Source organism: Quercus robur, chromosome 2, assembly GCF_932294415.1.
Source record: "Quercus robur chromosome 2, dhQueRobu3.1, whole genome shotgun sequence".
Lineage (NCBI taxonomy): Eukaryota > Viridiplantae > Streptophyta > Magnoliopsida > Fagales > Fagaceae > Quercus > Quercus robur.
The window spans coordinates 77,771,495-77,792,371 of record NC_065535.1 but is presented as its reverse complement, the minus strand read 5'-3'; the positions used below and the strand labels follow the sequence as shown (position 1 = coordinate 77,792,371).

Here is a 20,877-nt window from a genome sequence, read left to right as displayed (position 1 = left end):
ATTCTTAGTTGTGTCTATCCCTCATCCAATTACAGAAAACCATTTTTATAGTGCTCAATATTTTCGATGGAAACCCACAACTTGAAATTCTGGCCTTGACTAATTTAAAAATCACAATTAGCTCTAAGAACGATCGTACAGGTTGAATTAAGTTTAAGATGACAACAATAGCAAGCCTTATTCCCAAAAAAAATATAGGAGTGATAAACTATTAGTCCTCCATAGTTCCTTTGTTATTGACTACCATTTAAGATGCCTCTGATTTGGTGCCCTTTTTAGGAAAGTCACCAATGTCTGTTGGTGCACCGTGCATGATCTAGATAGTTTAATGACTCCCAAGTATTTTCTCTTGCAGTTCACGAGGTATTTATAATTAAAAGTGTGACACACAGAGACTTCAATGCAATGATTAAGGTGAAAATCTTGTCTCAGACGGCCGTTGCATTCCTTATTGCCGTGTAGATAGTTAACTGGGAAGACTGTGTACATGTAAACTAATAAGATCTAATGTTGGCCTTACGGTCACATTCTTGAAGAAAGAGGACATGCACCATGATCAGATGAATGCATGATTGAGATACTTTTCTGAGTTATGTAATTTGTGTAACTCATGCTTCTATCCGTGTGCTAGATCATTCTTTCAGTTTGCCACATACTCTCACTTCTGTGATGATAAATATTAGTTATTCTGTAAATTTCCTTCATCAGTAAGTGTTTTAGTAAAATGTTCTTGTTGTGGTGTGGTTGGACACATGTTACATACTGAACCACTAATTGAGGCCTCCTTAAAAGATACGGTGAACATTTTGACATTTTGGATTGTTTTTGTTGCAGAGTATTCCTAATCCTGTTTATCTTTTCCTAGGAATTGTGCTGCGTGGAGTTGCCATAATGAAATGGGGAATTCTAGATGTGGTAAAGGCATAAATTTCATGTTGCAAAATACAAGTTACAAATCATAAAGAACAACACGTACAACTTACTCAATATCCTGAAGGAATTGTTACTGTAACACACACCATTTTTTTCCACAGCAATTCATCAAACAATATTGTTCTCAACCGAATAACAAGTATCTTATTTAGTTTCACTCTCTCCAATCGTATAAGTTTGTTGGTTCCTCAACTGCCACAGTGAAGCTGAATGTATGGGGTACATTGCTGGTTTCTTGTGAGAGAGAAATGTTTGGGACACCCATTTCATTGTCGGCCTGGACTTTGGTTGAGTGTGTAAGCAAGCAAATGAAATTGCGGCAACAAAAAAAACATCCTGTGCAACCAAACGGTTTGGAGGTGGGAGACGTTGGTCTAATATTTCATTTAACATCACACTTTGAGATGAAGATAATGATGTCAAGAGTTCACCTGGATGTCTTCCCATTAATATTTCTAATGTCACCACTCCAAAGCTATAAACATCACATTTTTCAGTCACCACCATAGTATAGGCCAACTTTGTAAATATAAGGGGAAAAAAAGTATGAGAAGATGTAATGTCTTTTTTTCATCTTTAATCTTAAAGTTATACCTTTCTTTCTAATACTTATTTTATGAAGACATTGGACAACTTGTTAGTATATAAAATTTCCATTGTGAAAGTGATATTTTCTACCATGCATACATGGCCTTGTCATGTAACAAACAATAAAGTATGCTAAGTAGCATGGTTATGTAGAAGTCTCCACTTGTGGCAAACTTTTAAAATAATAGTTGGGAGTATGACAAAAAGAATATTAATTTACCTGGAGCAAGATAACCATAAGTCCGAGCAACTAAAGTTTGATTGGAGGAATCAAGATCAAGAAATTTAGCCATGCCAAAATCAAAGACAAAAGCCGCCAATTCAGAGTTCAATAGTATATTGTTGCTAGTTATATCTCTGTGAACAATTACTGGAACACATTCATGATGCATGTGACATAAGGCATGTGCAGTACTTTTGATGGCATTCATCCTCTTTATCCAATTGAATTCCACAGCCTCAGCATCGTTGCTTAGGACAGAAAGCAAGCTTCCCCTTTCCATATACTTATAGGCCAAAAACATGCATCAATTATGCAAACAGTAGCCAAGAAGTTTAACAATATTTCGATGTCGAATTTCTGCTAACATTTTGATCTCATTTTTGAAACTCTTGTCAAATTTTGGGTTCTCAACCTCCAAGCGATGAAGTTTCTTTATGGCAACTACTTTACCACTAGGCAACTGTGCTTTGTAAACACTACCATAATCGCCTATCCCGATGCAGTAGCTAATGTCAAAGTCCTTTGTTGCTTCGATGATGTCTTCATATGCAATTTTCCCCTCATAATTCCATATTGAAAATAAGTTACCATTCTTTGTTTCACTTTACTTCGATTTAGTTTTCTTATCCTCACATCGAGAGAGGAAAAAAACACCCAACAAGTAAAACCACACAAAAAAAGCTGAAGGGAACAACAATTTTTATTTGGTGGACAATTGATTTGTTATTGTTTGTGGAAGTTGGAAAGCAGGGAGGGAAACCTTTGATGTCACTGCATAAATCTTTGTTGCCAATAAATGTGTAAGGTGCACAATTCAAGTACCCATTTGGGATCTGACCTTGCAACGAATTGTATGAAAGGTTTATTTCTTTTATGGAAATAGAAAAAATGGGAATGTTTCCAGTAAGATTATTGTAGCTAAGATCCAAAAGGTCTAAAGGTTTTGAATCTACAAGTTCAAATGGAATATCTTCGCTGATATTGTTATGACTTAGGTCAATAGCATCTAAGAAATTAAGAAAACTAATGTGAGAGGGAATGTTTCCAGTTAAGTAGTTGTGGCTTAATGTCAAGTGTCTCAAGCTCTGGCAATCAATTATTTCAGTGGGGATGGAGCCACTGATTTGATTCCAATAGAGGGACAGAGTTTCCAAAGCATCTAAACGATTGATAGTTTGGGGATGGAACCACTAAGGTTATTATAGCTAAGATCTAAAAATCGTAACAAATAAAGGTTGCTTATGTGAAATGAAATGTTTCCTGTTAAATGGTTGTGGCTTAAATTTAAGTTGTGAAACAAAGAGCAATTAACTATTTCTATAGGAATGGAGCCACTAATTTGGTTACAAGCAAGGGACAAAGTTCTCGAGTTAGTTAAATTACCTATTGTGAAAGGGACTTGACCAGCGATGTCATTATAATTGAGGTACAACTCTCCCAAATTCTTCATATCGCCGATTTCTACAGGAATGGAACCATTGATTTGGTTTGAATTAAGAGACTAATAGGTCAAGTTAGTTAGATACCATAGAAATGAAGGGAGTGGACCGGTGAGCTTGTTTTGTTGTAGGTCCAACTGTCCAAGTATTCTAGATTCTTTAGAAATCTAATTTCTGACACTATAGAAGAAATGTCAAATGTGTCTAAATGAGTAAGGTTGGCAAGCGAAGGAGGTAACTCACCAGTGAGTTTATTTCTACTTATATCTAAATATCCAAGATTATTTAAATTTCCCAATTGGTGTGGGATGGACCCACTGAAAGCATTTGTACTTAGTTGTAACATTTGAAGATTTTTTAAATTTCCCAATAGGTCGGGGATGGAGCCACTGATTAGATTATTGTAAATGAAAAACCCCTCTAATTGAGTGAGGTTTGTAAGTGAAAGAGGCAAATTACCTGTGAGATTATTCGTGGATAGAGAAAGATAGGTGAGTTTAGAAAGAGTACCAATCTCTGGCGGGATGCTTCCATGGAGTCCAGTATTATCAAGAAAAAGACGGACTAAAAATTTGGGAAGGATGAGAAGTCGAATTTTCGTAACTTATCTCCCAGATAGGCGCCTTCCATGTCAATCTCTATGACGCTTCCGCCAACATTGCAAAAGATTCCAGGCCACTCGCAATGACTTAAAGAGGAACCATTGGTGTAGTTACTACTCCACCACCCACTCTCCAGCAGAGCCTTGGATTCTTGTTCTAGCGCTGATGACTTAGCTGCAACAACCATAGTTGTGGAGCGCGTGAATATACAAAGAACCCATAATGCTAATACCAGAATGGAAATGGAGACAGAGGGAGCCATGTTAAAATAAAGTGTATAATTGATTGATTGCTTGATGAGTGCAATGCCCATGGTAAATGGTTTATTCTTATATATATGCATCACTCATTCACTCTAACACACTTTAATAATTGAAATGCAAACTTTTCCAAAGACTGAAAGGCGCCACTCTTCTTGACTCTGAATAAATACCAACGTGGTTTTCAAGAAATTATTGTCTCCTTGAATCCTATAGATCTAGCGCAGAATTTTACTTGAGATCTACACCAAGTCCCCTTTTTACAAGTTCCCTTTTTAATCCTGGCCCACGGTTTATTTCTCGCCCTTTCTTGTTCGGTGTGAGCTCAGTAGATAAGTGAAATCAGTAAATGGTGTAATTTCTTTGATTGATGGATATATGCAATACAAGGCCAAATGGTTGATTGTTATATGCATCACTCAAGACTCAAGAAAGACAGCCTTATAATAATTAAAAGGAAAATTATTAGTTTACATTAATACTATTATTACCATGCAAAGTGTAGTAATAATAATTGTACACTTTCTCCCAAAAGTGATAGAAATTGGCCATATTCTTTGAAAAAAAATGAAATACATAATTGATTCATTAGTAAAAGATCCCATATTTATTTTTGGAAAAAAACTATCTAGTTTACATTCACTATTTCAAACACATATTCACACATATTTCAAACACATATTGACCACATTTTAAAAATGTACTAATTTTTTCTTTTTGAGATGGTTAGAAATACTTACATTAGTACATATCTCGCTAGCCTACTACCCCATAGCTTGAACCTATGCCCTCTCCTGAGATATCAACTCGACCAAATGGTGTCAAATAACTAGGATAACATTTTTGAAAAATGCTAGGATCATAACAAATAATACAACTTTTGTCACAACTCACTCACGTAGCAAATTGTGAATGGTGAAGTTGTGAACCCACTACTTTTTCTCTACTACTCATAATTTGTCACTGGGCGTGGGTGAGTTGTGCCCCCGTGGCATTAGCATTTTTTTTATTTTTTCAAACTTTGAATTAACAATAACGCATTTCTCTCGAAATATTATCCTTTTGAATCCTACTAAAGTGCAAAAATTAAACTTGAAGTTAACATCTTGGACATTTCTCTATGAGTCTTCCTTATAATTCAATTGAGGTGAACATCTTGGAAATTTCTCTAAAAATCTTCCTCATAATTCAATTGAAGTGTACATCTTTCAAATTCCATCGATGTCGGATGACTTTAGGTCCAGCTCTGGCGAACTTGCTGTGTAGCTTGCAATTTAAGTTAGGATGCGTTGCGAAGAATCTTTCCTAGTGCAATTTTTGTCCTACGTTTTATGGCCACAATTTATTTCTTACATTTTATTAAATGTTTCATACGAGGTGCTTATATTATTGAAAAAAGTTAATGGTATAATGATATTAGAAATTTTTTTTTTTTTCTTAAATGGTGTTGTGAGTTACTATGAGTCATTTGATTTCTATCACTTTTATTAAAGGATTCATATAAATATAATATGATGACTTTTTTTTTTTTTTTTTGCTTTTATAAATTCAATAGTTATAATAGAAGAGTGGGAATTTGAATCCTATACGTCTTTGTTGGACAAACTAGATGTGCTAATTGACTTACAAGACTCTTGGAGTTTCATATGATATCCTTATATAAATGGAAATTGCATCAATAAATCTATCTACCCTACATAATTTATGAGAAAATTTTAGGGATAAAACTTTTGTTGCATTACTTTCGCCACAAATTTGATGTAGTTTTTTTTTTTTTTTTTTTTTTTGAGATATAATTACAACATGCTGCTAATCTCGCAACTCGAACCCTTTCCCCCCTAAACCCCCAAGCACTTTGTGCATGGAGAGGGGCAAACTTGATGTAGTTGACTGTAAATAGTGGAGAATAAGTAATGGGTCTACTATGTATAAATCATTGTCTACCCTTTACAATCAACCACTTTAGAGTTTTGACAAAAGTTGTGGTCGTAGAAGAATTGATATACAATAAATAAACAATCACTCCCCTTAAACTCTGTTAGCTAATATGATTAGAGAAGAGATTTAATAATGATTTGATGCAAATGCAACTATTTACACCATCCTATGCCAATGTGACACATCATATTTTTATAAATAGAGAAATAGGAGTTACTACAAAGAATCAGGACCTAAACCTCATTCTCATTGTTATCATATTCAACTAATATAATTAGAAAATTAAATTTATCATAAAAAATTAAAAATTAAAAACCCCATCACCATGTGAGATGCCGTCATAGACACCACTGGATCTGAGGGAAGTCATTGGTTTTACTGAAGACACCACCAAAGATGCCATTGTTGATTGAGAATTCAAAGTCCATTGAGAAATTTCTCTCTCCCTCTCTCTCTCAAACACACACACGTACACACACACATTGTCCATCCAACTCCCTACCCCAGCTACTCTAACACCCATAGAAAACAAGCTCAACTCAATTTTGGCACAAGTTGGTTCAATTAAGTTAGAGTTTGAATCAATCAAGTTTGGCTAAGATCAAGTTCGGTCAGAAACAAATTGTCTTAAATGAGTTGTGTTAGGGTTTTAGACACTAGTTGTCTCAGATTTAATCAACTTTTAAACAAATAATTAATTAGATTAATTATGCAATGAATCTGATTTAAACAAATATCAAACATTCACAAATCACATGTATACCAAGAATGATGACCTAGTAAAACTTTTAAAATTGTGGTTTCAAAGTAAAAAACCTGGAGAGTATTTTACCTAAACAATCCTTAAAGCAACGCTTCACTAATAGAATTGAAATTTATACAATAAACTTAACCCTAAATCTACTGCTACCTCATGTAGTACTTACTTGCGTGACCACACGTAGCTCCAAATTTTTAATGCACTGGTATGGTAAGAAAGAACAAGTTGATCCAAGTTGAAGGAATAAAAAAAAAGGTAAAGGAAGAGCAAAAATAACATCAGTAGAAATAATAAAAGACATGTAAATCAAGGAAGTGACAATGAGTATGACTTTAGATAGAGTAGAATGACGGAAAAGAATAAATATTAATGAATATGTTGATGATCCATGGCCAACCCCAACAAATTTGGGTCTAAGGGTTGTTGTTGTACTTTGCTCATTAGTTGTTGTTGTTGTTTTTTTTTTTTTTTTTTTTTTTTGGCTTATTGAAATTAGAATATTTGAGAGAAGTCGTACACTTTTATTCCTCTTGTATAATTATTTGTTTTATTTGCTAGCATGCCAGTTTTTTATTCAATTTGAAATTGGGTGTAGGCAAACAGGGGGCTTGGACTCACTGCACATATAATTGACCACTGTAAATTGATTCTTAAGTTCGCTGAAGGCACTAACAGCACCTGGGTATGTTTCTTCTACTCTCCCCCACTCTCAGTCTCTATGATGCATTTTGTTATAAGCTGCTGAGTGCTGATAGTTTTAGTTATAATTATTGCAGTACAATGAACAATTTAAAATATATGAACCCTTGGAGTACACATATGATGTTTGTGAGGCAATTCTATTATGGGAACAGGTCAGATGTTATTCCTTTTTCCATTTGGGTAATTATTTTTTGAGGAGAGTATAGGTACTAAGCAATTTTAGGATGCAGTATCGTAACATGACTACTGTGTTGACAAGAGAGTATTTGGATGCTCGACCTGATGGGTGGCTAGATTATGCAGCAAAAAGGATAGCACAATTGTATGGTTCTACACAGTCATGCCTTGTGGTTTTATATATGTCATTTTGGTTTGTCATCAAGGAAGTCTCTTTATACCTTTGTTTCCTTGGTTGCAGGGGAGCAAAAAAATGCCATAACCGGACCCTTTGTGAAGAACACCTGAATTTGATTTTACCAGCAAAACCCCCTTTTCATCCCCGGCAGTTCCGCAGATGTGCAGTTGTTGGAAACTCAGGAGATCTCTTAAAGACGGAGTTTGGGAAAGAGATTGATGGTCATGATGCTGTTATACGAGACAATGAGGCTCCTGTTAATGAGGTGAAAAATATTTTCCTTATCATCAATGAATTCTTGTCATTTCTTAATATGCAGTTATTTGATGGCCCTTGAGTCTCTGTTAGCTATACATCCACATATACTCCTTTTGTGAATGAAATTGATCGTTTGTTTAGATAATTTGCTTGGTTCTTTCCAGCGTGCATTTTCCTCTACATAGTATCTATTATTCACACTTACTTTCATAGGTATGTATGGTCACCAGGCACTCCAATTATGATATTTCCTCCTTTCCATATTAGATGTCAACCAAAAAAAAAAAAAAAGAGTTTTTGAGTGTAATATGGGTGATAGACATACTCAAGTTCTTTTGTGAAATTATTCATTTTGTCTTTTGATATATTATAGAAATATGCCAAGTATGTTGGCCTGAAGAGGGATTTCCGACTTGTGGTGAGGGGTGCTGCTCGTAACATGGTCACCATTCTAAATGGGTCTGGTAAGTTGTTCTATATATTTTGTTTTATTAATTTGGGTTCTTAGAATTCTTATTTAGTGCATTTTTCTCTTCTCTCTTATTTTATCATATTTTAGGAACAAGAGTTATGCTGCACTTGCATTTCAATTGTGTTATGGTAGTGTTTCTTGTTCTTCTGTTTATTGTTGTTTTTTCCTAACCAGTTATTGATGCTTTATGAGATTTTTTTCTGTTATAAGATTCTTAGTCTCGTCCAAATTTTACAGAAAACCATTTTTATAGTGCTCAATCTTTTCAATGGAAACACACAACTTGAATTCTAGCACTGACTATTGGAAATTCACTATTATCTCTAAGAATGATGGTACAGGTTGAACATAAGTTTTAGATTACATCAACAACAAGCCTTAATCCATAATAATAATTAAAAAAAAAAAAGGAGTGATACACTATATGATTAGTCTTCCATAGTTCCTTTGTTATTGACTACCATTTAGGATGCCTCTGATTTTGGTGCCCTTTTTAGTAAAGTCATAAATGTCTGTTGGTGCAGGATCTAGATAGTTTAATGACTCACAATTCTTTTCTCTTGCAGTTGACGAGGTGCTTATAATTAAAAGTGTGACACATAGAGATTTCAATGCTATGATTAAGGTGAAAATCTTGTCTCAGAACGCTGTTGGTCACAGACCTGAAGAAAGAGGACATGCATCATGATCAGATTGTTAGAAATACTGAATGATTGTATTGTATTTCTCAAGTAATAGAATATACATAAGTGCCTTTATATAGGAGGCAAAGTGTACAGTACAAGTAAGTGTGCTATACAAGTAAACAAGGTGGGCCTAAAGCCCACATACCCTAATACACGTTAACAACCCCCCTCAAACTCAAGGTGGATGTGAGACCAACTTGAGGTTGTCAACCAAAGTGCGAAGACGTCCCTTAGGATGTGACTTGGTGAAGATATCTGCAAGTTGATCTTTAGAAGAAACTAAGATCAGCTTGAAAGCACCATGGACAAGATGACAACAGATAAAATGACAATCAATCTCGATGTGTTTAGTCCGTTCATGGAAGACATCATTGTGAGCAATATGAATAGCACTCTGGTTGTCACAATAAAGAGGAGTAGCAGAGGATGTGGATACACCTAAGTCTTTGAGAAGCCACCGTAGCCAAAGGAGCTCAGATGTGGTATCAGCAAGGGCACGATATTCTGCTTCAGTACTGGAGCAGGCCCCATGAGTTTGTTTCTTACTTCGCCAAGAAATCAGAGAAGAACCAAGAAGAAAGCAATAGCCAGTGGTGGACCTACGATCAGTGGGATCTCCTGCCCAATCAGCATCAGAAAATGCACGGAGAACAAGAGGAGACTGACCAGAGTAGAAAAGACCATGGAAGAGAGTGCCCTTTAGGTATCGAAGTATGCGCAGAACAGCAGCATAGTGAGTCGATCGTGGAGCAGACAGATACTGACTCACCTGGTGAACAGCATAGGAAATGTCTGGACGAGTGACAGTGAGATAAACTAGGCTGCCAACCAAGCGTCTGTAAAGAGAGGGATTAGACAACGGTTTCCCCCCTAACGGAGTCAAATGCGCATTAAGCTCAACTGGAGTGTCAACAATCTTGCTATCAGTGAGTCCAGCTCGAGACAAGAGTTCAGAGGCATACTTGGCTTGAGTAATATAAAGTCCATCTGTAGAATGAGCGATTTCAAGACCCAAGAAATAGCTGAGATGTCCAAGATCTTTCATCTCAAACTGCTGACTGAGAAAACCCTTGAGTTCTTGAATGCCACTAAGGTCATCACCAGTTATGATCATATCATCCACATACAGGAGAAATAAAATAGTGTCTTTGTCAGTGCGACAAAGAAATAAGGCAGAATCATAATGACTGACCATGTAACCTAAGCGAGAGATGGTAGAGCTGAATTTGGCAAACCAAGCTCGGGGAGCTTGTTTAAGGCCATAAAGAGCACGCCGAAGGTAACAAACCTTATTTGATTCAACAGAGAGACCAGGAGGAAGTTGCATATAAACTTCTTCACTTAAATCCCCATTAAGGAATGCATTTTTGACATCCATCTGAAAAATGTCCCATTTTCTGGCAGCAGCAACAGCTAAGAGAGCTCGAACAAATGAGATACGAGCAACCGGAGTAAAGGTCTCTTCATAATCAATCCCATGCTCCTGTGTAAAACCTTTTGCAACAAGACGAGCTTTGTAGCGCTCAATGGACCCATCAGAGTGAGTTTTAATCTTGTAGATCCACTTACAACCAACCACAGATTTCCTAGGGGGGAGAGTCACCAAATCCCAAGTATGATTTTTAGATAATGCATCAAGTTCCTCTTTCATTGCAATCTGCCACAAAGGGTCAGTGGAAGCCTCACGATAGATGTGAGGCTCATGCAGTGTAGCAAGAGCAGTGTAACAATGATAATCAAGTAAATGTGTAGGAATGGATTTTACCCGAGTTGAGTAACGAGGTGGAATTTCTTGTGCAAGATCTTCAGGCGGAGCAGGAGCAGGGGACCCAAGGTCAGGGTTGGGTAGCTCGTCTTCAACCTGTGCATCTTCCACCTGTTCATTAAAATGTGAACTAGGAAAGGGATCAAAGGTATCTGGTGGTTGGACAGAAAAGTCTATAGGAGGATCAGGAGCAACTACAGGAGGATCAGGAGCAGTTACAGAAGGAATATGTGCCTCATCTGGAAAAAGATCTAAAACAGAGGAGGAAGATAGGGAGGCACGGAAGTGAGAGAGCTCGACAAAGGAGTGATGTTCCCAAAAGACAACATTGCGGGAGATACGAAGACGATGAGAGATAGGATCATAACACCGATACCCCTTTTGAGTTTTGCCGTAGCCAAGAAAACAACAAAGCCTTGACCGAGGCTCAAGTTTGTTATGCTCATGTGGCTGAAGAAGAACGAAACAAGCAGAACCGAAGGAGTGAAGATGGTGATAGTCTGGAGGTGACCCAAAAAGGCGCTCATATGGAGTTTGATTTTGAATAACAGGACTTGGAATACGATTAATAGCATGAACAGCATGAAGGGCAACTTCACCCCAAAAAGGAGCAGGAACTTTGGCAGAGAAAAGAAGAGCACGAACAGTGTCAAGAATATGACGAAATTTTCGTTCGGCTCTACCATTTTGCTGAGAGGTACCTGGACAAGTTAGTTAATGAACAGTGCCATAGGAATGCAAAACAGCTTGGAAAGCATATTGAGTGTACTCAAGAGCATTATCAGATCGAAAAATTTTGATACGTTTGGAAAATTGAGTTTCAACCATTTTTGCAAAATTAGAATATACTTGCAATAACTCAGAACGATGTTTCATATTAAAAATCCAGCTATAATGAAAGTAATCATCAACAAAGACAACAAAATATCGAGATCCACCAATACTAGAGACAGAGGAAGGCCCCCAAACATCAGAATGAATAAGGTCAAAGATATCAGTGGATATTGATTCACTAGTATTGAAAGGCAAAGCTGGTTGTTTTCCTAACTGACATGAAACACAATCAAAATTTTCTGTAGACACTGAACCTAACAAACCTCTAGAAGCCAATTGTTGTACTCGAGAGGAAGATGCATGACCAAGTCGAGCATGCCAAAGTGCAAGGGAAGGAGTAGAAGAAACTGCAGTAGCTGCAACAACAGAAACAGGAGCAACAAGTGGAAGACGAAGGTTGTCCACGGGAAACATACGCCCAACTCTAGGACCGGTCCCAAGCTCCTGTCCCGTCCTTGGATCCTACACAATACACCCAGAATAATCAAAGATAATGTGATAACCTAACTCAGCTAATTGTCCCACAGAAAATAAATTGTAAGAAAGGTCAGGAACATTAAAGACACCAGGAACCAAGAGATTGGAGGTCGAAACGGAACCTATATTATGACCAGACATAGTGGAACCATTTGCTGTGTGAATATTAAGAGGGTGTGGTGCAAGTTTAAGTTCAGAAAATAAGGACGAGTGAGGAGTCATGTGATTGCAACAAGCAGAATCCATAAGCCAAGAGGAAGGAGACATACCAGATAAAGCTGAGAGAGAAGAGGAATAAGATGCATTACCAACCATACAAATGACATTGGCGATGATATTTTTAAGGTCATCTGTGGACATGGTGAAAGTGCGTCCTGAAGACTTAGACTGTGCAGAGATGGGAGCCATTGGTTGGACACTCTCAGTGTTAGCAACAGTAGTAGCGAAAATTGACACAGCTGATTTGTTGCGATGATAGCAAGTCTCAATATTGTGGCCAAAACGTTTGCTGGATTGTCGACGACGATTATTGCAACAAGAAGAAGACCTGTCCTTATTTTTCATTTAGAAGCAAAATATGCAGAAATGGACTGCAAAAAATGAAATCTACGCGAAAAACTGGGTAAGGAGCACCTGGACTGCAAAAAGTCAACCCTGAGAAAAGTCAACAGTCAAGTCAAAGTCAACGGTCAACCACTATGATGACGTCAGCAGGATGACGTAAGCTGAAGACCTCAGCTAGGGCTGACGTGGATGATGACGTCAGCAGGTGCACAGTGGCGCGTGGATCAATCTCGCCGAATCTTTGGTCGGCGCGTGAGAGCACGTGGAGATTCCGATCAGGCCGATTTTTCTCCGGTTATGTAGATCAGAGAAAGACGATTCCGATGAAGGCAGCGGTGAGTTGATCAGAGCAACACTGGTGACGCGTGAGGCGCGTGGACAAGCTGCGGAATCTTTGACCGGCGCATGGAAGCGCGTGAATGGTCAGCTGGTGGTGATTCCGGCGGCGTTGTGTAGATCGGTTGAAGATTTACCCGATGATAGGTCTTATGTCTTAATCGGAGATCCGGTGTGGAAGATCCGACAGAAGTAGTGATCTTGGTCTCGGTGATCGAGCTTCTGGCGGTGAAGATTCAACCTTTGCACCTCTGATGACGATGGAACAGTCAGGAGAGGGCACGAAAAAGGTTTACTGACCGATAAAGTCGAGGCAGCGGAAAATACCAACGAAGACAGGACTGCAAGACACAAGAAAATTAGAGCAATGGCTCTGATACCATGATAGAAATACTGAATGATTGTATTGTATTTCTCAAGTAATAGAATATATATAAGTGCCTTTATATAGGAGGCAAAGTGTGCAGTACAAGTAAATGTGCTATACAAGTAAACAAGGTGGGCCTAAAGCCCACATACCCTAATACACGTTAACACAGATGAATGAGTGATTGAGATGCTTTTCTGAGTTATGTAATTTGTGTAACTCGTGCTTCTATCCGTGTGCTAGATCATTCTTTCAGTTTGCCACGTACCTCGCTTCTGTGATGATAAATATTAGTTGTTTCTGTAAACGTCCTTTATCATTTAGTGCTTTAGTAAAATGTTCTTGTTGTAGTGTGGTCGGACACTTGTTACATGCAGAACCACTAATTGAGGCCTCCTTAAAAGACATAGTGATCATTTTGACATTTTGGATTGTTTTTGTTGCAGAGTATTCCAAATCCGGTTTATCTTTTCCAAGGAATTGTGCTGCGTCGAGGTGCCAAAGGAACTGGAATGAAATCTATAGAACTAGCACTCTCCATGTGCAACATTGTTGACATATATGGTTTCACTGTTGATCCTGGTTATACTGAATGGTTAGCTCTGATTTTCTTGCTTATATTATTTTACTTTCCATCAATTGATAACCTGCTGATGTCCTTGTTATTTGCATCTGTATCTCAATTAATTGTTATTTGCCATTGCCTTGTATGCTGGCTGGATATATATTTTTGACTTGTATCAGGATATCATTAAATTCAGGTTTCCTTATTTACATGTTATACTCTATGTTGCTATCTTTGCATTCTAGCTCATATGTGTCATGATCTCTATGATAGGACGCGATACTTCTCTACACCTAGGAAGGGGCACAATCCACTTCAAGGGAGAGCATACTATCAGCTTCTAGAATGCCTTGGTGTAAGGATATTTTCTCTCTCCATTTTACTCTTCCCCACCCCCCCCCCCCCGCGCGAGAAGCTATCGTACACTCTTATTACCTCAGGCCCGTATGCACCAATTATTCTCTCCGAATGACTAGGGTTCATGTCTGTCAGGTTATTAGAATCCATTCTCCCATGAGATCCAAGAGGAAGCAAGACTGGTCAGATGTACCTAGTCGAGATATGATTAGCAGAGCTCATGCTGCAGCTTTGCGCTTAAAGAAGAGTCAAGGTAGTCAGGTGGGTGATTTGGGCCAGTTTGGTAGTTGTAAGGTGTGGGGCAATGTTGAGCCTGACAGCAATGGACCCATCTCAGGATCTCCAGACATGAGCGATGTCAGGAAATACTCAAATTACAGTAAATGGGAAGTCATGCCTTTTAAAAGTCTTAGGAAGGAAGCACAAGATCACTACATGCAAATGCAAGGTGTCTCCTTGTACAAAATGGATGGCAATAAATTGGATGATCTAGTATGTGTTAGGCATTCCTTAAAATCTGAGGTATAAGCGATGTGGTTAATTCTTTGTGATCTTACACTGATTGTGATTGAGAGCAGGCCCGACTGGGTATACCTGTATTCTTAAACGAAAATTAGGTTAATTGACTGTTTGTGGTCTTACACTGAACATGACTATCGTCCACTTTCAACAAATTTTGTTGGCAACAGTGGCAAAATGGAAGCTCAAGTTCTGCTAATGCAAATTCCATGGATGTTGCGTGAGATTTCACTGATGGGATTCTTCTTGCTTAGTGGAGATTCTTTCATGTTGATATTAAGAGTTGAGTTTATGGAGTGAAGGTGTGATCATAGGTTTTTGGTATGCTCTAGGTTGGGCTTAAATATTTTTTCTTGTAGTTGATAGAAAACGAGAAATTTGTATGGTAGAAGGAATTGAAGTTTGTATTCTTTTCTAATTTTAGAAGCTATTCCAAGCAGGTAGTTCCTTGTATCTTGGTTTTGGGACATGCTCTCTCTCTCTCTCTCTCTCTCTTCCTTTATCTAATAGGACATGCTTATTTTGGTGGAGTGGTGTCTCTGCCATGGGGCTTGATTTGCGTTATTGTCTAATTTTGTGTTCCAGGAAGGTAGTCGCATTTGAGATTTGGAATTATTGCCTGCCACCATGAGGAGATATAAATTCAAGGGAAAAGTTATGAGGAGATATAAATTCAAGGGAAAAGTTAACGGAAGTTTTAAGGGCATTGGTTTTGGAAATATTTTTTAAAATGTAATTATTTATGGTAAAAGAAAAAGATAATCAACTTTTTTTTATAGCTTTTTATATTTTCCATAAAAATGGGTATTAAAACTTTTCTAAAATGACAGGACTTAGGTACACTATTTAGTTGCTATTCTTTAACTTCCTCTCTTAAGATTCTGTCATGTAGATTTTTCCTCGTGGGATTGAAGTGTATTTTTTAATTAAGTAGCGACATGACTCAATCTTAAGTGGGGAAATTAAAGAACAGCACTTAAGGTATTGTAACTAAATTTTGTCCTTTCTTAAAATGATATATTAACAAATGCCCTATGTTTTGTACCTTAAGTTCTCTTTCTAAGATTCTGTCATGTGAATTTTTTCACATAGGATTGAAGTGTATTTTTTAGTTAAGTAACCATATAGCTCAATATTAAGTAGGAAACTTAAGGAACAGTATCTAAAATATTGTACCTAAGTTTTGTCTTTTTTTAATTGATCTATTAACAAATGCCCTATAGTCTATCTCATTCCTAATTACACAAAAATTTTGATGAAAGACTTTATTGCATGAGATAGTAAGAATTTTCCCTTAATCATTTATTGAGGAAGGGACGAGAGAGAGGATTGTGTGGCTTGGGAGTAGATAGCAAGGGAGGTTTTGTTAGTACTTGTTTTTACTTATTGAGATTTGTCTTTATTATTATTGAATCTTATGGAATGACTTGAACTAGTGTCAAGCATCAAGCATATAAATCAACCTTCGTAACTTCCGCGATTGGTTATGGGAATTCTAGATGCGTGGCATTAGAAAAGCGGAAAAGACATAAATTTTTTGTTGCAAAATACAAGTTACAAATCATAAAGAACAACACATACAACTTGCACAAGATTCTTAAGGTATTGTTATTGTAACACAACATTTTTAGCCATAGAAGTTCGTCAAACAATATGGTTCTCAACTGAAAAAACAAGCACTTCCTTATCGAGTTTCACCCTCTCCATTCCTTATTGAGTTTCACTCTCTCCAATTATATAATTTTCTTGGTTCCTCAGCTGCCACAGTGAAACTGAATGTAAGGGGTTTGTTACTGGTTTCTTGTGAGAGAGAAATTCTTGGGACACCCATTTCATTGTCGGCCTAGACTTTGGTTTAGTGTGTAAGCAAGCAAATGAAATTGCAGCAACAAGAAAAACATCCTTTGCAACCAAACGGTTTGGAGGTGGGAGACGTTGGTCTAATATATCATTTAACATCACACTTTGAGATGATGATAACGATGTCATGAGCTCGCCTGGATGTCTTCCCATTAATATTTCTAACGCCACCACTCCAAAACTATAAACATCACATTTTTCAGTCACCACCATAGTATAGGCCAATTCTGCATACATGAGAAGAAGAAAAAAATGAAAAGTATGAAAAGATGTAATGTCTTTCATTTACCTTTAATCTTAATGTTTTACTTTTATTTCTATATACTTATTTTATGAAGACATTGGACAACTTGCTAGTATATAAAATTTCTGTTGTGAAAGTGATATTTTCTATTATGCATGCATGGTCCTATCAGATAACAAACAATAAAGTATGCTAAGTGGCATAAAATGTAGAAAGCTCCACGCGTGGCAAACCTTTTAAAATAATAGTTGGGAGTATGACAAAAAGAATATTAATTTACCTTATGACAAAAAGAATATTAATTTACCTGGAGCAAGATAACCATAAGTCCCAGCAACTAAAGTTTGATTGGAGGAATCAGGATCAAGAAATTTAGCCATGCCAAAATCAGAGACAAAACCCTCCAATTCAGAGTTCAATAGTATATTGTTGCTGGTTATATCTCGATGAACAATTGCCGGAACACATTCATGATGCATGTAACATCAGGCATGTGCTGTACTTTTGATGACGTTCATCCTCTTCATCCAATCGAATTCCACAGCCTCAACATCGTTGCTTAGGACAGAAAACAAGCTTCCCCTTTCCATATACTCATATATTAAAAACATGCATCGATTATGCAAACAATAGCCAAGAAGTTTAACAATATTTCGATGTCGGATTTCTGTCAACATTTTGACCTCATTTTTGAAACTCTTGTCAAATGTTGGGTTCTCAGCCTCCAAGCGATGAAGTTTCTTTATGGCAACTAATTTACCACTAGGTAGTTGTACTTTGTAAACACTACCATAACCGCCTGTCCCAATGCAGTAGCTAATGTCAAAGTCCTTTGTTGCTTCGATGATGTCTTCATATGCAATTTTTCCATCATAATTCCATATTGAAAATAAGTCTCCATTCTTTGGTTCACTTGACTCCAATTTAGTTTTCTTATCCCCACGTCGAGAGAGGAAAATACACCCAAGAAGCAAAAACACAAGGAAAAAGCTGAGGGGAACAACAATTTTTATTTCATGGACAATTGATTTGCTATTGTTTGGGGAAGTGTTTTTTTTTGAGAAACTGTTTGAAGAAGTTGGAAAGCAAGGAGGGAAACCTTGGATGTCACCACATAAATCTTTGTTGCCGATAAATGTGTAAGGTGTACAATTTAAGAAGCCATTTGGGATCTGACCATGTAGTGAATTGTATGAAAAGTTTATTTCTTTTATTGAAATAAAAATATTGGGAATGTTACCGGTAAGATTATTGTAGCTAATATCCAAGAGCTCTAAAGATGGTGAATCCCCAAGTTCAAATGGAATATCTCCGCTGATATTGTTATGACTTAGGTCAATAGCATTTAAGAAATGAAGATAACCAATGAGAGAGGTAAACGATTAATAGTTCGGGGAATGGAACCACTAAGGTTATTATAGCTAAGATCTAAATATTGTAACAAATAAAGGTTACTCATGTCAAAGGAAATGGTTCCTGTTAAGTAGTTGTGGCTTAGAGTTAAGTTTTGCAACGAAATGCAATTAGCTTTTTCTGCAGGGATGAAGCCACTAATTTGGTTCCAAGCAAGGGACAAAGTTCTCAAGTTAGTTAAATTACCTATTGTGAAAGGGATTTGACCAGCAATGTCATTATAATTGAGGTACAACTCTCCCAAATTCTTCATGTTGCCGATTTCTGCGGGAATGGAACCATTGATTTGGTTCGAATTAAGAGACAAATAGGCTAAATTGGTTAGATGCCATAAAAATGAAGGGAGTGGACCGCTGAATTCATTAGAAGACAGATCCAAATGAGAAAGACCGGTTAGAAGGCTTAGAGTTGAAGGGATTGGCCCGGTGAGCGTGTTATTACTCAAATCTAAAGTAGAAAGACTCTTTAAATTTCCCAATTCTTTAGGGATGGAACCACTAATTAGGTTAGAAGAAATTTCAAATGTCTCTAACTGAGTGAGGTTGGCAAGCGGAGGAGGTAACTCACCAGTGAGTTTATTTCTACTTATACCTAAATATGTAAGATTCTTTAAATTTCCCAATTGGTGTGGGATGGACCCACTGAAAGCATTTGTACCCAGTTGTAGCATTTGAAGATTTTTTAAATTTCCCAATAGGTCGGGGATGGAGCCACTGAATAGATTATTGTAAATGAAAAACCCCTCTAATCGAGTGAGGTTTGTAAGTGAAAGAGGCAAATTACCTGTGAGATTATTTATGGATAGAGAAAGCATTCTGAGTTTAGAAAGAGTACCAATCTCTGGCGGGATGCTTCCTTGGAGTCCAGTATTATAAAGATCAAGATCTTCTAAATTTGGGAAGGATGAGAAGTTGAATTTTCGAAACTTATCTCCCAGATAGACCTCTTCCATGTAAATCCCTACGACGCTTCCATCAAAGCATGTGATTCCAGGCCACGCGCAATGACTTAAGGAGGAACCATTGGTGGTGTAGTTACTACTCCACCAGCCACTCTCCAGCAGAGCCTTGGCTTCTAGTTCTAGCGCTGATGAGTTAGCTGCAACAACCATAGTTGTGGAGTGCGTGAATATACAAAGAACCCAAAATGCTAATACCAGAATGGAAATGGAGACAGAGGGAGCCATGTTAAAATAAAGTGTATGATTGATTGATTGATGAGTGCAATGCCCATGGTAAATGGTTTATTCTTATATATATGCATCACTCATTCACTCTAACACTTTAATAATTGAAATGCAGACTTTTCCGAAGACTGAAAGTCGCTACTCTTCTTGACTTTGAGTAAATACCAACGTGGTTTTCACGAAATTATTCTCTTTGAATCCTATAGATCTAGCGCAGAAGTTTACCTGAGATCTACCCGCATGATCTTTCCTCAAAAATTCCTTACAAGTTTCCTTTTTAATCTTGGCCCACGATTTATTTCTCGCACTTTTTTGTTCTGTGTGAGCTCATATTTTATCCAAGTGAAATCAGTAAATGTTGTAATTTCTTGTTTGGTATGAGAACAATGGCGAGGTGGCCCAACACGATCATAACAGTATTAATTGTTAGTAAATTATTTTTTAAAATTTTTTATTAGGATAAAAATTCACTTTAATAATTTTTTTCTATTTTTTATAAAAATGGTATTAAAATTTTTTAAAATGGATTTATTAAAATAGATACTAAATTAGTAAAAATACTTATTACAACTGTACGGATACACACATGTTATTTTCAAATAAAATGTATCATTTGCGTTATATTGATAATGCTAAAAGTTTATTTACTAAAAAAACGAGATAGATAAATCTTTTATTTTTCCTTTTTGATGGTGAGATAGATAAATGCTAAGAAATAGTCTCAATAAGGCAATAATCACTTCCCATAAAAATTGTAAAAAGGCAATAATCACAAACACTCAAAAGTGAACCAACAGGCTACAGCTGTACTCATACTTTTTTATTCCTTTAAATTAGGGAAATATCACATTTGTGCCTCACACACTTCAGGACGTCTTCACAAGCTACACTAGGCATAAAAAAAAAAGTTGATGCATTTTATTTTCTCTATTAAATATTTTATTTAAGATACAATGTATATGCTAGTATTATTTTTTTTTTTAGAAATATCAAATATGCTTGCAAAAATTTCAAACCGTTTAATCAAAAAAAAAAAAAAAAAGGATGGAAAAGGCAAAAAGACGTAAAAAAAATTAACAAAGTTTATTATATTATATTATTTAATTATTATTTAATAAATATATTTTTAATTGTTCATGATTTAATTATAATATGAATGTGTTTAATGGAAACA

At 36.7% G+C, this 20,877-nt stretch overlaps 3 protein-coding genes across 20 annotated transcripts in view; 1 reads left to right on the top strand and 2 right to left on the bottom strand.

The window, feature by feature from the left end:
• LOC126715134 (MDIS1-interacting receptor like kinase 2-like) overlaps positions 1–19,751 on the bottom strand; it is a 63,360-nt gene extending 43,609 nt beyond the window's left edge. The window contains exon 1 of the mRNA XM_050415576.1: positions 18,704–19,751. Within this exon, the coding sequence (XP_050271533.1) occupies positions 18,704–19,703 (1,000 nt within the window). The 5' untranslated portion in view covers positions 19,704–19,751. The remainder of the gene's footprint in view (positions 1–18,703) is intronic.
• Positions 1–20,877, bottom strand: part of LOC126715135 (MDIS1-interacting receptor like kinase 2-like) — a 99,284-nt gene that overhangs the window by 44,040 nt on the left and 34,367 nt on the right. The gene's annotated exons all lie outside the window — the stretch shown is intronic.
• Positions 1–20,877, top strand: part of LOC126715137 (sialyltransferase-like protein 1) — a 101,605-nt gene that overhangs the window by 50,372 nt on the left and 30,356 nt on the right. For 2 of the 17 annotated variants that reach the window (XR_007651806.1, XM_050415583.1), the window contains exons 3-11: positions 7,339–7,425; positions 7,520–7,597; positions 7,676–7,767; positions 7,864–8,065; positions 8,432–8,522; positions 9,097–9,155; positions 14,006–14,154; positions 14,398–14,479; positions 14,617–15,003. The exons of 6 other annotated variants lie outside the window; for them this stretch is intronic. Coding sequence is in view for 8 of the 11 variants with exons in the window: in XM_050415583.1 (XP_050271540.1) it covers positions 7,339–7,425; positions 7,520–7,597; positions 7,676–7,767; positions 7,864–8,065; positions 8,432–8,522; positions 9,097–9,155; positions 14,006–14,154; positions 14,398–14,479; positions 14,617–15,003 (1,227 nt within the window). In the remaining 3 variants the exon portion in view is untranslated. Of the gene's footprint in view, positions 1–7,338; positions 7,426–7,519; positions 7,598–7,675; positions 7,768–7,863; positions 8,066–8,431; positions 8,523–9,096; positions 9,156–14,005; positions 14,155–14,397; positions 14,480–14,616; positions 15,454–20,877 lie in introns of those variants that run through there. 9 more of the 17 variants (XR_007651809.1, XM_050415594.1, XM_050415585.1 and 6 more) reach the window with 7 other exon arrangements.